The sequence below is a fragment of the Myotis davidii genome, unplaced genomic scaffold, assembly GCF_000327345.1.
Source record: "Myotis davidii unplaced genomic scaffold, ASM32734v1 scaffold955, whole genome shotgun sequence".
Classification (NCBI taxonomy): domain Eukaryota; kingdom Metazoa; phylum Chordata; class Mammalia; order Chiroptera; family Vespertilionidae; genus Myotis; species Myotis davidii.
The window spans coordinates 505,944-521,415 of NW_006287066.1; the positions used below are offsets into that span (position 1 = coordinate 505,944).

The following is a 15,472-nucleotide window of genomic DNA, read 5'->3' on the forward strand; positions in this document are numbered from 1 at the left end:
TCACAGAACACCAGATATACATTCTTAGCATAATACTCTCCAGGTCCATCCATGCTGTTGCAAATAATAAGAGTTCTTTCTTTTTTACAGCTGTGTAGTATTTGATGTTAAGTGACATAAGCCAGCCAGAGAAATATAAGTATCACATGATCTCACTCATATGTGGAATCTAATGAACAAAATAAATGATGAACAAAATGGATCCAGAGACATAGAAACATCAAACAGACTGTCGAAGCTCAGAAGAAAGGCGGGGGCGGGTCGGTGGGTGGGAAGAGATCAACTAAAGAATAAGTATGCATTTATGCCTAACCCATGGACACAGACAATAGGGTGTGAAGGCCTCAGGTGGGGAGTGGGAGCAGGTTGGAAGAAGTCAATGGGGGAAAAAAGGGACATATATAATACTGTCAACAATAAAGATTAAAAAAAAAGATTACACATTCTTCTCCAGGGCACATGGAACATTCTCAAGGATAGGTCATATGTTGGGTCACAGAACTAGCATCAACAAATTAAAAAAGGTTGAAATTATACCAAACATATTTTCTGACTACGATGCCTTGCAATTAGAAATCAACTGCAAAAAAAGTAAAGAAACCCACAAATACATGGAGATTAAACAACATACTACTAAAAAACGACTGGGTTAAAGAAGTAAAAGATGAGATCAAAAGATATACAGATACAAATGAAAATGGTAAGACAACATATCAAAACCTCTGGGATGCAGTGAAAGCAGTAATAAGAGGGAAGTTTATATCGAGAAATCCCAACTAAAGAACCCAACATCACATCTTAAAGTACTAGAAAAAAAAGAACAAAAGCAACCCAAAGATAGCAGAAAAAAGGAAATAATAAAAATTAGAGCAGAATTAAATGTAGAAAAGAGTATACAAAAAAACAAGAAAACAAAGAGCTGGTTCTTTGAAAAAGTTAAAATTGAAAACCCCCCAGCTAGACTCACTAAGGAAAAAAAAAGGGAAAAGACATATATAAACAAAATCAGAAATCAGAGAGAAGTCATCACAGACATCACAGATATACAAAGGATTATGAAAAACTTTATGCCACCAAATTCAATAACCTAGAAGAAATGGATAAGTTCCTAGAAATTTATAACCTTCTTAGACTAAATCTTGAAGAATTGGAAAATCTAAATAGTCCAATCAGCAGTGAGAAAATGAAAACAATCATCAAAAACCTCCCAAAAAACAAAAGTCCAGGACCAGATGGCCTCACCAGTGAATTCTACCAAGAGTTCAAAGAAGAGCCAAAACCGGTTTGGCTCAGTGGATAGAGCATCGGCCTGTGGACTGAAAGGTCCCAGGTTCAATTCCGGTCAAGGGCACGTACCTGGGTTGCGGGCACATTTCCAGTGGGGAATAGGCTAATAACTATGGATGAAATTGAAGCAGTAATCAAAAAACTTCCAACAAACAAAAGCCCTGGACCAGACCGCTTCACAGGGGAGTATATAAAAGAGTTCAAAGAAGAAATAAAACCTATCCTTTTCACACTCTTCCAAAATATTAAAGAAGAGGCATACTTCCTAATACATTCTATGAGGCCAATATAACCCTGATAGCAAAACCTGGCAAAGATAACACACACAAAAACTACAGACTAATATCTCTAATAAATATAGATGCAAAAGTCCTAAACAAAATACAAGCAAATCAAATACAACAGTACATCCCAAAAATAATACATCACGATCAAGTGGGACTTATTCCAGGAGCAAAAGAATGCTTCAACATTTCCAAATCAATCAACATAATACACATAAACAAAATAAAGGATAAAAATCATATGATCTCATCAACAGATGCAGAAAAAGCATTTGATAAGATACAACATTCACTTATGATGAAAATACTTTATAAAATAGGAATAGAAGGAAAGTACCAAAACATAATAAAGCCCATATATGATAAACTGTCAGCCAATAGCATACTCAATGGCAAAAAACTGAAAGCTTTTCCCCTAAGATCAGGAATAAGACAAGGATGTCCAGTCTCACTACTCTTATTCAACACTAGAGGCCTGGTGCATGAATTCATGCACAGTTGGGTCTGGCCAGCCTGCGCTGATTGGGGCCAATTTGGGCCAGGCTGACTGGGGGCAGAGGATGTGGGAGGTTGGCCGCTGGCCCCAACCCCAATCAGAGTGTGTGTGGGGGGGCTGATCGGGGTGGGGCCAGCCAGGGGGAGAGGCCGTGGGCGGTTGGCCAGCCAGCCCCACCTCTGATCGGAGTGGAGGGGGCCGATCGGGGCTGCAGTGCATGTCAAAGCAACCAGTCATTCTGGAGTTCTGGTCACTTGGCTTTTATATAGATAGATAGTGCTAGAAGTCCTAATCAGAGCAATAAGGCAAGAGAAAGAAATAAAAGGCATTCAAATAGGGAAGGAAGAAGTCAAACTGTTACTTTTTGTGGATGACATGATGCTGTATATAGAAAACCCTAAAGACTCTACCAAAAAACTATTAGAAACAATAAACAAATATAGTCAAGTTGCAGGGTACAAAACCAATGTGCAAAAATCCATTGCCTTCCTGTATACTAACAACAACATTTCAGAAAAAGAAATGGGAAAAAATAATTCCTCTTGCAATAGCAACAAAAAGAATAAAATACCTAAGAAGAAACTTAACAAAAAATGTGAAAGACCTATATTCTGAAAATTACAAAGCATTATTAAAAGAGATTGAAAAGGATACAAGAAAATGGAAAAATATCCCTTGCTCATGGATTGGAAGAATCAACATGGTTAAAATGGCCATATTACCCAAAGCAATATACAGATTTAATGCAATCCCCATAAAAATCCCAATGTCATTTTTTAAAGAAATAGAATGAGAAATCATCAGATTTGTATGAAAATACAAAAGACCCTGAATAGCCAAAGCAATCCTGAGAAAAAAAGAATGAAGCATGCTACCTGGCTTCAAATTATACTACAGAGCTACAATAATCAAAACAGCATGGTATTGGCAGAGAAACAGAATCACAGATCAATGGAACAGAATAGAGAGAGCCCAGCTATGAAACTACAAGTATATGGGCAGATAATTTTCAACAAAGCAGCCAGAAATGCACACTGGAGTAAAGATTGTCTCTTACAATAAACGGTCTAGGAAAACTGGAAAGCCACATGCAAACAAGTGAAACTGGATTACAGGGTGTCCCCATGTACAAAAATTAATTCAAACAAAATGGATCAAAGACCTAAACATAAGACCCGAAACAATAAGTTACATAGAAGAAAACAGAGGTACCAAACTTATGGACCTGGGTCGAAGAGAATATTTTAAGAACTCGACCTCAAAGACAAGGGAAGTAAAGTAAAAAAACAAATGAATGGACTATATCAAACTAGAAAGTGTATGCACAGCAAAAGAAATGGACAACAAAACAAAGAGGGAGCCAACCAGACAGGAGATGATATTTGCAAACAGCAGCTCCAACGAAAGCTTAATTTCCAAAATATTTAAAGAACTCATAAAACTCAACACCAAACAATCCAATCAAAATGTGGGCAGAGGACCTGAAAATACACCTCTTCCAAGAAGACAAACAGCCAATAGATATAAGAAAAGATGTTCAACCTCACTGGCAATTAGGGAAATGCACATCAAAACTACAATGAGATACCACCTTACACCTATTAGAGTGGCCATTATCAACAAGACAAACCATAACAAGTGTTGGAGAGGTTGTGGAAAAAAGGGAACCCTCATCCACTGCTGGTGGGAATGTAGACTAGTACAACCGCTATGCAAAGCAGTCTGGCGATTCCTCAAAAATTAAGAATAGAGCTACCATATGACCCAGCAATCCCTCTCCTGGGCATATACCCCCAAAACTCTAAATCAGGTATTCGCAAAGATATATGCACCCCTATTTTCATTGCAGCATTATTCATGGTGGCCAAGACATGGAAACAACCAAAGTGTCTTGCAATAGAGGACTGGATAAAGAAGATGTGGTAAATATATACCTTGGAATACTACTCACCATAAAAAATAATGAAATAGCCCCATTTGCAACAACATGGATGGACCTTGAGCACATAATGCTAAGTGAAATAAGTCAGTCAGAAAAAGCTAAGAACCATAGTGATTTCACTCATACATAGGATATAAAACTGAAATTTATGAACACAAACAGCAGTGTGGTGGTTGTCAGAGGGAAGGCAGTGAGGGGAAAAGAGGGTCCTAATACATGGTGACAGGAGAAGATCTGACTTTGGGTGATGGGCACATGGTGCAATATACAGATCTTATAACATAGAAATCCACACATGAAACCTATCCAATATAATAAAAGCCTAGTTGGTGTCATGTGACGTCATCACAAGATGGCCGCTGTGACGTCATCACAAGATGGCCAGCAGGGGAGGGTAGTTGGGGGTGAGATCAGGCCTGCAGGGTAGGGCAGTTGGAGGCGAGATCAGGCTGGTAGGGGAGGGCAGTTCGAGGTGACCAGACTGGCAGGGGAGGGCAGTTGAGGGCAATCAGGCTGGCAGGGGAATGGTTAGGGGGCAATCAGGCTGGCATGCAGAAGCAGTTAGGGACAATCAGGCAGGCAGGCAGGCGAGTGGTTAGAAGCCAGCAGTCCTGGATTGTGAGAGGGATGTCCGACTGCCAGTTTAGGCCTGATCCCTAAACCGGCAGTCAGACATCCCCCAAGAGGCCCCAGATCAGAGAGCGCACACAGGCTGGGCTGAGGGACAACCCCCTCCGTGCACAAATTTCATGCACCAGGCCTCTAGTATGTTCATGTTGATCAATGTCACCCCAATCAATTTAATAAATACATACATACATACATACATACATACATACATACATTCAGAGGCCAGAACAAGCACAAAGGCACCGAATTACACAAGCCCAGGTCAATATAGCAGGATCTGTTTGGGCTTTCCCAACTCTTCCGTCAGTTTTTCTAAGTATACACACACTGATTTATTTAAGTTAAGGTTTTAAAATGGGCTTCCCACATGGTTATCGTGATTAGCCCTTCCTATTAACTCAAAATTTGAAAAGGCCTGGGCCTTGTTTATAAATAATTGCCAAGCTAAAGTAATAGTCTCCATCTGTGCATTTCCTACACAATGAGGACTAAAAATAACAGAGGAACAGCATGCATTATAAACAAGGGCTTTGTTCAAAGCTTAGGGCACATACCACCAGTTACAGAAAATGTACTTGATGTGCAAATATCATTAAGACTTCTTCGAGAAAAATTTTTATTTGTAATAACTCTTGCAAAATAGCTAGGTTATCTGTGTTAGGAACATTTCCCTGTGTATTTCTAAACAGAAGTAATATATTTTTAAGTCATAAATAAGGAAATAATTTCAAATTTCCTTTTTTTCTTTTGTAGGCTGAGTTAAGAAAGTCGCAAATAACTTATTTAATATTTTTTTTAATCTTGCTTTTTACCCTTTATGAAAAGTTATTTTTAAAGAAGTTATAAATTATAAGTGCACAGGACAGAAGACAGGACAGACGACCACCCATGTAGTCATGATGTTGGTCTTTTTAAGTAAAAGCACAAAAAAAGGGAGACAGAGATGGGCTTTTTAAAAAGAATAATGCCACATTTGTAATACTATGCAAAGTATCCAGAAGACATAGCAAGCAAAACAGATTCACAATTCTGGGAAACAAATGAAAAAGAGTACTTCTGTAAATGACAAAATTATGATTTTTCAGTACCCATGAGAAAAATTTACAACTCTAATGTATTACTTTAGATAAATATATTCCTTTTATAAACTTTCTCATTCAGATCTAAATTAGATGTTTTATATAGCTATAGAAACTTTACATTATATGGATAACCCTTTAAAGATATTTTAATTAAATTACAAAAATAAATATTTGGGCTCTTTAGTAATAAATATATAGTTGATCAAATGGATAGTACATCTGACTTTATACTCTTTATATAAAGCTTATGAAAAGCACATACAAAAATACTTCCCCAACCAACTCGGTTGTCTAAAAAAGAAAATGCTGAAAATGTATCAGTCATATACATTTACTGCTACCATCAGTAACCTATATCATTCCTCCAGAGATATGGAGATATTTTTGTTTTTTTACTCATTTTAGTTATAAGTCACATAACCTGAAGATGAAAAATCACTTTTAATTCTCTCACAATTATGCTTTTGAGATCCCAACACATCAAAAACATGTTTTACATATTTACATAGAATTATTTACATGACAGGATTGTTAATAGTGTCTAAAAAGTAAAACAGGAATTAACAGAATATTCCATATCGAAAGCCCATATTCCTTTTTGAAGCCTGTACACTAAATTGCCATATTCTTTTCCTTCCACTGACACCGAGAGGTAGGCTTCATGCCAAGATTCTACTTTAGCTGATGGAAAAAAAGCCAAAGATCAGGGATGGACAGGATGCCTTACCTGTATGAGGTCTGGTCACAGCACTCTCATATAGAGGGATGCCTTCACCCACATTGTTAAATGCTTTCAAGGTAATCACATAATGAGAGCTGGGATCTGAAGGAAAGAAACGTCAAAACACTTAAAATTCTCACTACAGAATTTTAAAAGTTCATGGGTGACTGTATGTGATCTTAACTGCAGAGGAAATCAGGAGGGAAGATTTAAGAAATTTTTATGTGAGATTATTTTGAGGTGTGGGGAGATGTGAGATGGCTGTATACACAGTACAGCAGTCCCCATAGGACACATGTTCCAAGACCCCCAGTGGATGTCTGAAACCACGTATAGTATCAAACCCTATATATACTATGTTTTTTCCTATGCATACATACTTATGATAAAATTTAATTTATAAATTAGGCACAGTAAGAGATTAACAACAACAATAGAGTAATTGTAACAGTGTACTGTAATAAATGTTATGTGAATGTGGTTCCCCTCCCTGTCTCTGATAACCAAGCTGATGACTGAGATGAGACGGCTAAGTGACTAACAAACAGGTGGCATACTCAGCATGGTTATGTCCGGAGGGAGACAGAGGGGGATGGCTTGAGATTTCATCACACTAGTAAAAATGATGTGCAATTTAAAACTGATTATAAATTGTTTACTTCTGGAATTCTTCATTTAGTATTTTTAGGCCTTGGTTGTCCGTGGATAATCAAAACCACAGAAACTGAAAGAGTGGATAAGGGGAAACGTATCCACTGTTGCAGGGTAGAAAAACTGTCTGGAGTTATTACCAGAAGTGAGGTTGGCTGTGCTTAAATTCTCTGGAGTTAGTACCAGGAGTGAGTGTAGCTGTGCCTGAATTATCTCTTGCCCTCAACTAATGGATGGTTTAATGATGTTATTATATAGTGTGGGGCTTGGATTAGAATTAGTAAATAGGACTTTCATGTGTTGAAAGCCCATAGATAAAGTTTGAAATTAAACAAACCCCTTTTCTTCTCAGGACAGCAACTACAACAGACAAGGTAGAGAAGTAGGAGAAAAACTGTTAACTTAGAAACTGCCGCATGTCTTTAACTCTTGGGAGCGGGGACTCTAAATCTGGGAATTGCCTAACCTCATGTAGCCCTCATGCAGACTTCTTGGCAGAATAAGATATGGCCCAGGATTACGACTGGTTTGGAGGTGATGCTGCAGAAAATGTGACTAAAAGAAACACTTCCAGGTGACCATGTAAAATGCTGCTAGTTAGACTCTATGAAAAGAATGGGTATTAAATAGTTAGAATATCATTCATTTTCCTATTTGCTGAGGTAAATTAGGATGACTCTACTTCAAAACATTCCTGATTCAGGCAAAATTTAGGATGGGTAACTTCAGAAGTCCAGTCAGAAATAAAAACTTGAGCCCTGGCCTGTGTGACTCAGTGGTTAGGGCATCAGCCTGTGTACCAAAGGGCAAGTATTTGGGTTTAAAGGCACTTGGTCTCCCAATGGCAGAAAGAATTGACAACAAATGGAATCAACAAGACTCAGTACTTGATTGGTGAGAAAAGATGACATGGTAGATGATAAAGTCCTTCACAGAGATTGGGGACAGAGACAGAGCAACCATGGTATAAATTTTCAAGCCCACATTCTATTCCCACTCTTCACTCTCTCCCTATGTGCTTTCGCTCATTTCCTTAGCTTGGGTTAGCATGTATGTGCCATCAAATGAAAAATCTTATTTCTAGGCCAGACCTTTCTTCTGATCACCAAACCTTTAGGTTAAACTTTCTGGCATATTCACATGGATGTCTCAAATCTCTCTCTCTCCCCCCATTTCAGATCCCTGTGTTTCTACTTCATAAATAGCACTTCTATGCTCCCTGCTGCTCAAGTCAGAAACCTGGGAGTTATTAAGACCTCTCTACCCCTCCTCCCTGTTATGCAAATAATCAAGTCTTGTTGATTATACCCACTTGCCTCTGCACCACTGCCTTAATCTGCATGCTCCATCTCTCAGTTCACTGAGCACTTTGTGCCTAACATTGGGCCTTAACATGTGCAGCTGTTCTCTATGCTAGGCACACAGGCCACCTTTCTTCTTTACCTAGAGAATGCCTACTCATTTTAAAGGACTCATCCCTTTAAAACTGGATTAGTCTCTCTAGTTACACCCCATTCCTCTTCCTCAGCAATCTAAACAATTTCCATTATTTAAAAATTATATTATTTCTAATAATTGGGACCATGTTTGGCTGATTCTCTGCTCAATCTTTAACACAGTGTCTGGGATACTGTAGGTATTCATTAAATATTTGCTGATTAATCAGAAGATTTGTGGGAAAAGACACTAACTTTAATTTTGATTAAGTTATGATAGCATATGGGCTATATCCCAGTGCAGATACCCAGTAAGGAGATGTTCATATGAACCGGAAACTCAGGTGAGAGTTCTAGTTTGCTTAATAAATGAATTCCTAAATGTACTTTATTCTGACTTTCTTCTTTTGATCAACATTATATGCATCTTAGATCTATCAGTGTTGAGTTATACAGCTCAAGCTCATTTTACTTTATGCCAAATTAAATCCTGAAATCAGGTAGTATGGGTCTTCTAAACTTAATTCTTCATTTTATTGTTTAAATAATGTTTGTATTTATTTCAGAGAGAGAAGGGAGAGGGAGAGATAAATATTGATCAGCTGCTTCCTCCATGCTCCCTACTGGGGATCAGGCCTGCAACCAGTGCATGTGCCCTGACTGGGAATCGAACCAGTGACCTTGGGGTACACAGGACAATGTTCAACCAACTGAGCCACACCAGCAAGGGCTTATTCTTCAGTTTCAAAACATGTTTGACTATTCCAGTAATTTTGATCTTTCATATAAATTTTAGAATAAGTTTACCAATTTCTACAAAAAAGTGTATTGGGATTTGATGTAGGATTGCATTAGGGAGGATGCAATTTTAATGCAAATTTCCAACTGCTTACTGTTAGAGTATGGAAATACGACTATTTTTGTACCTTGTGACCTTGCTAAACTTACTTATAGTTTTAGTAGCCAGGATTTTCTATGAGTCAGTAGAGTGCTCAAATATTGATTTCTAAATACCATTTTCCATAAAAGAAACTAGGGTTCCTTGGAGAAATGGATGATTCAAGGGCTAAGGCTAGGAAATACCAGGGTCTGAAACATCTTGTCAGATGGACAGAGGAACCAGTTATAGGAGATTCCCACTGGCCATTCTTTCACTGTGAAAGAGGAGGAAAGCTTTTCCTTACTAAAGAATGCTAATACATGTAGAGGAAATAATGGCATTACGAAATCACCACTTGTGAAACAACACAGTGATAACTATTACTAAAGATACTAAAACTAGTAAGTGAAAGTTTGATGAGAAATAAAATATTTACAAAGACTCATGGTATCTCTCCCCTACAAGGTACTTAGTAATTATGAAAGAAAAATAATAACTTTATAGTAGAGAAATGAGGCAGGTACCATTTAAATCAAGTGATTAAAGTTAACATCACTAGTGATAGGCTCTTCTGTGCCTCCTAAGATGAAGCACTGATAAGATCACACTGTGTCTATGCTCTGCCTCCCAGAAGAACGTCAGCTGAATGTATGAGGAAATATTAGACAAGTCTAAACTGAGGGACATTCTACAAAATATAATGGTCTATACTTTTCAAAAATGTCATAGTCATTAAAGTAAAAAAATACTGAGGAACTGTTCTATATCAAAGAAAACTAATGAGACACAATAACAAAATGCAACATGTAATCCTGGACAACATGTGATGCCTTCTTTTATTATAAAGGACATTAATGAGACAACTGGTAAAATATCAATGAAGTCTACAGATACTGTGTCAGTGTTAATTTGCTGATTTTGATCATTGTACAATGGTTATGTTAACAAATGTCCTCGTTTTTACGAAATGCACATTAAAGTATTAGGTGGTAGAGAGGCATCATGTCTCAACTTACTCTCAAATGGTTCAGAAAGAAAACAAGTACATATAGGAAGATACAGACTGATAAAGCACATGTGGAAAAATGTTAACCTTTGGGGAGCTGAGTGAAGGATTAACAGGAATTCTTTGGACTATTTTTCTAAGTTTTTTTATAAAAATAAAATTATTACACAATAAAAACATAAAAAAAAAGCATTCACAAGTACAATTACTTCCTTTACTGAGCATACACACCCAGATTTTCGATGGTGTAATAGCGCTGTTTATAGTCCACTTTGATGGTCTGGGCGTGCGGGCTGCCAATGCCATAACCAATGGCATAACCTCTGACCACAATGTTCTGGTTCTCTGGAGGAGTCCAGCTTACTACGATGCTAGTGACAAGTGGGCGGACATGAAGAGAACTAGGTACTTCAGGAACACGAGTTTCTGGGAAGGAAATTAGAAAGGCAAGATGAGGTTTATCTTCCGTTAGAATATTTTATCACCTTTGGGGAATGGTGTTCAATCTCCTGCTAAATTATTTGGGGCTAAGTTTTTCCATTATGCCCAAGAATTCAAAGAGAATATGTATATACAGTAAAGTACGTCCAATGGATTCTATGAAGAAAACAAAACCCAAACAGCAGCTTGAAATACTAGACACTGTAATATTAATTTGGGAGGGAAGACAAAGTAATCCAAGAACCTCTGTCCAATAGAGAAAAACAAATAAATTGACTTTCAATAGTTAACCATTCCTCTTGGTCTCACATTTGATTCCCAACTTACCAGGCAGAAACACCAACTAAGTAGAAGCCTGGTGCCAACAGGTAGTTAAGTATCACATTATAGCAACAGTATTATTTACTCCCCTAAGTAATATGGGAAGTCAGAAAATATGAATAGAACCACAAATTGACTTAAATGGTGGGAGACCAAGAGGCCTAAGAGGTGGCAATTTAGTATTTTTCAAGGCATAAATTGCTATCTTAATTTTAAAAATAGTAAAACAAGAGTTAGAATAGGACCCTTTTGTCTTCCAAGTATAACACCTGTTTTTGATAAAGGTACATACACACACCCATATGGACTTACTCATTGCATAAACAGGTGAGAAAAAGGGCAAAGTGTCTAGAATGAAGGGAAAATGGAGACTAATGAAACATAAACATGATTCATATGGCTCAGCCTTCCATTTTAGATCATCCACATACTTAATGGCCTTGGTGAAAAACAGACTTAAGGCACCTGTACCTTTTTATTGGTTTTGGTTCTACTTAAAGACAGTTATCTAAAAGCCACAAGGGAGGGCTGAAATCCATGAAACTTGCTTTATTACAGGAATGACAGTAGTATATACTAAAATTCACAGATTAAAGCACTATATACCCCAAATCTGTGGCTTTCCAGTTAGGCTCAATTGACTATAATTAGTACCTTGCCTGTGCCATTGTTCTTACCATCTAAGTCACTTTCAAAAGTTTCAGCAGACAGCCAGTCAGTAGCCGGGCCTGTGCCATTTACTGTTAGAGCAGCCACTCGAAAATTATATTCAGTCCCCCGATCCAGACCTGAGACCCAAATGACAAAAAAAGACAAGTTGAAACAACAGATTTGGAAAAAAAAATACCAACAATCTCATTAAAGCAAATATCTCATCCACCAACTCAATATGCAGCTACTACCTTGATAAAATTTTAGTTAAAGTTAATACAAAACAAGAAATACATAAGTATAGAACAGACGAGCTCCCACCTCTAAGGTAGAGGCTGAAGTCCACACAATCCAAGAAGGAAAGAGAAATCAGTAAAGCTCTCAGGAGGTAATAGGGGTTTTTTGTTTGTTTGTTTTTTAAAAGAGCTTAAAGGCATTTTAGAAATCATTTAATGCAATCCTTTCATTTTACTAAGGAAACTAAGGCCAAAAAGAGGCCAAGGATAATGAGTTATAACAAGGAACAAAGTCCATTGGTCTCAGAAGACACCGAAGACAAGAAAAGAATGCAAGATGTAACTCCTACCATGTTACCTCTGTTCTCTGAGCCACGCCATAATCACAGAGAAAAACTTTAAACGTTAACATGGCCTAGAAAGCTATTTCTCAACAGCCTACCAACACATAAGTATACAAAATAAATAAAAATGAAATTATGCCTTTCTATTATGCAAACTTCTATATTTAATATAACCTAATAAAGTACATGAATTATCAATGAATCAAAGATCCACATGTAAAAGTCTACCCTACAAAGTAGAGCAAGAGTCAATAATATGGTCAGATATTCATGAATTCATTTTTTTCTTTTTTATTGGGTTAAAATACACATAAAATTTTCCATTTTAGCCATTTTCAAGTATACAGTTCACATGCATACATTTGTAGAGCACTTAAATCAGGGGTCCTCAAACTTTTTAAACAGGGGGCCAGTTCACTGTCCCTCAGACTGTTGGAGGGCCGGACTATAGTTTTAAAAAAAAACTATGAACAAATTCCTATGCACACTGCACATATCTTATTTTGAAGTAAAAAAACAAAATGGGAACAAATACAGTATTTGTATTTGCATGTGGTCCACGGGCCGTAGTTTGAGGACCTCTGACTTAAATAGTAGATGTTGTGATAGGTCTTACTAGGGTTATGAAAAATTATCCTACCTCTCCATATCCAAATATTGGGATCTTTGGTCAGCAACACAGAACAGAAATTGAGAGAGAACTCGGCCAGGATAAACCCTGGCTCAGTTAATCAATCCTGTCACAGGGTGTGAGAGGAGAGATGGGAAGTTCTGTTCTCTGCAGATCATCTTATTTGCCCACAAGAAAGCAAGAAGCTAAACAGAATGAGAAGCAAAATGGCTTGGCCCAAGTCACTTTACCTCCCTGCCTACATGAACCAGAAAGAGCCAGAGTGACTATACATGTACTTACAACTATTTTTTAAAAAAATATATTTTATTGATTTTTTTACAGAGAGGAAGGGAGAGGGAGAGAGAGAGAGAGCTAGAAACATCAATGCGAGAGAAACATCAATCAGCTGCCTCCTGCATACTCCCTACTGGGTATGTGCTCGCAACCAGGGTACATGCCCTTGACCGGAATCGAACTTGGGACCCTTGAGTCTGAAGGCCGACGCTCTATCCACTGAGCCAAACTGGTCAGGGCAACTTACAACTATTAATAGACAACAATCTGGTTTCCTAGCAAACAGGGCTCAACTGAGGTTCTGAAAGAATTCAACTGATCAGATTACTATGCCTTTGGGGAGAGTCATAATGTAAGAGAGTGACTTAGCAAGTGAGTCAGAGTGCATAAAAGCATGTGCAAGGGAGACCCACATGTAAAATGGTTAAGAGTTCCTCTCCCCCAAAGTAACCAACAGAGTTCACAGACTAAAACTAAGGTACACAAATCATATTATGGCTGACTACGTTAAGTGCTATAAGTGGTACAAAAAGAAGAAACAACAATTACTTCTGGCTAAAACTTAATCATGTTGGTTATTGTTCAATACAGGATCCTGGTAATCCATATTATTCTCTAATATTTATCAAGCTTCAAAGTAATGTTTCAAGAGAGCAAAGATCTCCATTTTTGTTCACCATTATATGCCCAGTGCTAGCCCACACTAATAAAAACTCAATAAGGTCTGTTAAACAAATGAACCAATCTAAATATGATTTTAAAATGCAAGAATTTTCTTGATGAAGAAAAATCTAGCCCTAGCCGGTTTGGCTCAGAACATCAGCCGGCAGACTGAAAGGTCCCGGGTTCAATTCCGGTCAAGGGCATGTACCTTGGTTGTCGGTTCAATCCCTGGCCTTGGTCGGGGCATGTGCAGGAGGCAAGCAATTGATGTGTCTTTCTCACATTGATGTTTCTCTCCCCTCCCTTCCACTCTCTCTAAAAAATCAATGGAAAAATATCCTCAAGTGAGGATTAACAAAAAAACAACAAAAAAAGAAAAATCGATTTTTACCATGAAAATGGTATTTTCCTTATACATCAAATGTTGAATTGAAAAAAAATGAATAGTCCCCTCATGGGCAAGGACTGTACTCTATTTTTATGTTATTGGCAACAAGAACAATGCCTGGTATACAGTAAATATCTGCTATTAAATATTCAAAGTAAAACCCTACAGATGGAAACTGTTACTTAACTGTATCTGGAGTAAAATCAGAAACTGACTTTTAAGAACATCTGTGAGGAATTTTACAGTAATGTTCCTTCAGTGAGATTTCTCAGCAGCACTCATGGCAGCCATGTTTACTTTCTGCAGAAAGGAGAAGACTGACTCCATGGAGACAAACATTCACCTTCTATTTTGAAAGGAGTCAGTCTCATCTATGAGATGAGGGGTAAGGAGAAAAGCTTGCTGGATTACTAGAGTACACTTTCGCTTTCTGTACACTCTGCTAACAACTAGACTGTGCAGACTGTTTATATAGCTTTGTTTTAACTTTTATTCAGATTATAAATAAACTACATATATCATAAAGCATACAGAAAAACACAAGGAAATAAAACTAAAATATAATCTCATTCAGAAATGGCAGAATGTGTAAGAGTGTTTTCAATTAATTTTTATCAAATATTTACAAATCCTTTTGAACCATTTAAACTTTGTACAAGACAACAGCTCTAAGCAGTAATCAGACAAGCTCGGTGTCTAAGGCAGATACATCTCCCGACTTTTGCCTATGTGCAGAGGAACTCACCTTCAATCAGCTGAGACAGCTGGGTCCCAGGCACCAACGTCTCAGTGACATCACTCTTTCGGGAGGCCTTTCTGTAGCGAATCTTGTAGCCAGTAATCTGCCCATTTTGTGTGGCTAGAGGAGGTGGCTGCCAGTGAATCATAATACTCTAGAAAGGATAAGTTTATGGGGAAAAGACCAAATATGTCAAAATCTTGGTCCTAACTATTTTATGCATTATCCCAAATTCTGTGCAAAGAGAAGGAACATAAAGCCAGTAGGGTGATTAGAGTTTTACTAAGTTACTTAATAATCACTCAAAAATACTTATTAACTCCCCTGCCCCCCCCATGACCAAAGTGGGGTATTATATTTGTTGGCA

The 15,472-nt window shown here is 37.6% G+C and overlaps 1 protein-coding gene across 1 annotated transcript in view; it reads right to left on the reverse strand.

Moving 5' to 3' along the window:
* Positions 1 to 15,472, reverse strand: part of NEO1 (neogenin 1) — a 194,617-nt gene that overhangs the window by 54,001 nt on the left and 125,144 nt on the right. Inside the window, exons 13-16 of the mRNA XM_006758947.2 lie at positions 15,112 to 15,259; positions 11,855 to 11,965; positions 10,647 to 10,841; positions 6,449 to 6,544 (exon numbers count right to left, since the gene is read on the reverse strand). Coding sequence (XP_006759010.1) covers positions 6,449 to 6,544; positions 10,647 to 10,841; positions 11,855 to 11,965; positions 15,112 to 15,259 — 550 coding nt within the window. The remainder of the gene's footprint in view (positions 1 to 6,448; positions 6,545 to 10,646; positions 10,842 to 11,854; positions 11,966 to 15,111; positions 15,260 to 15,472) is intronic.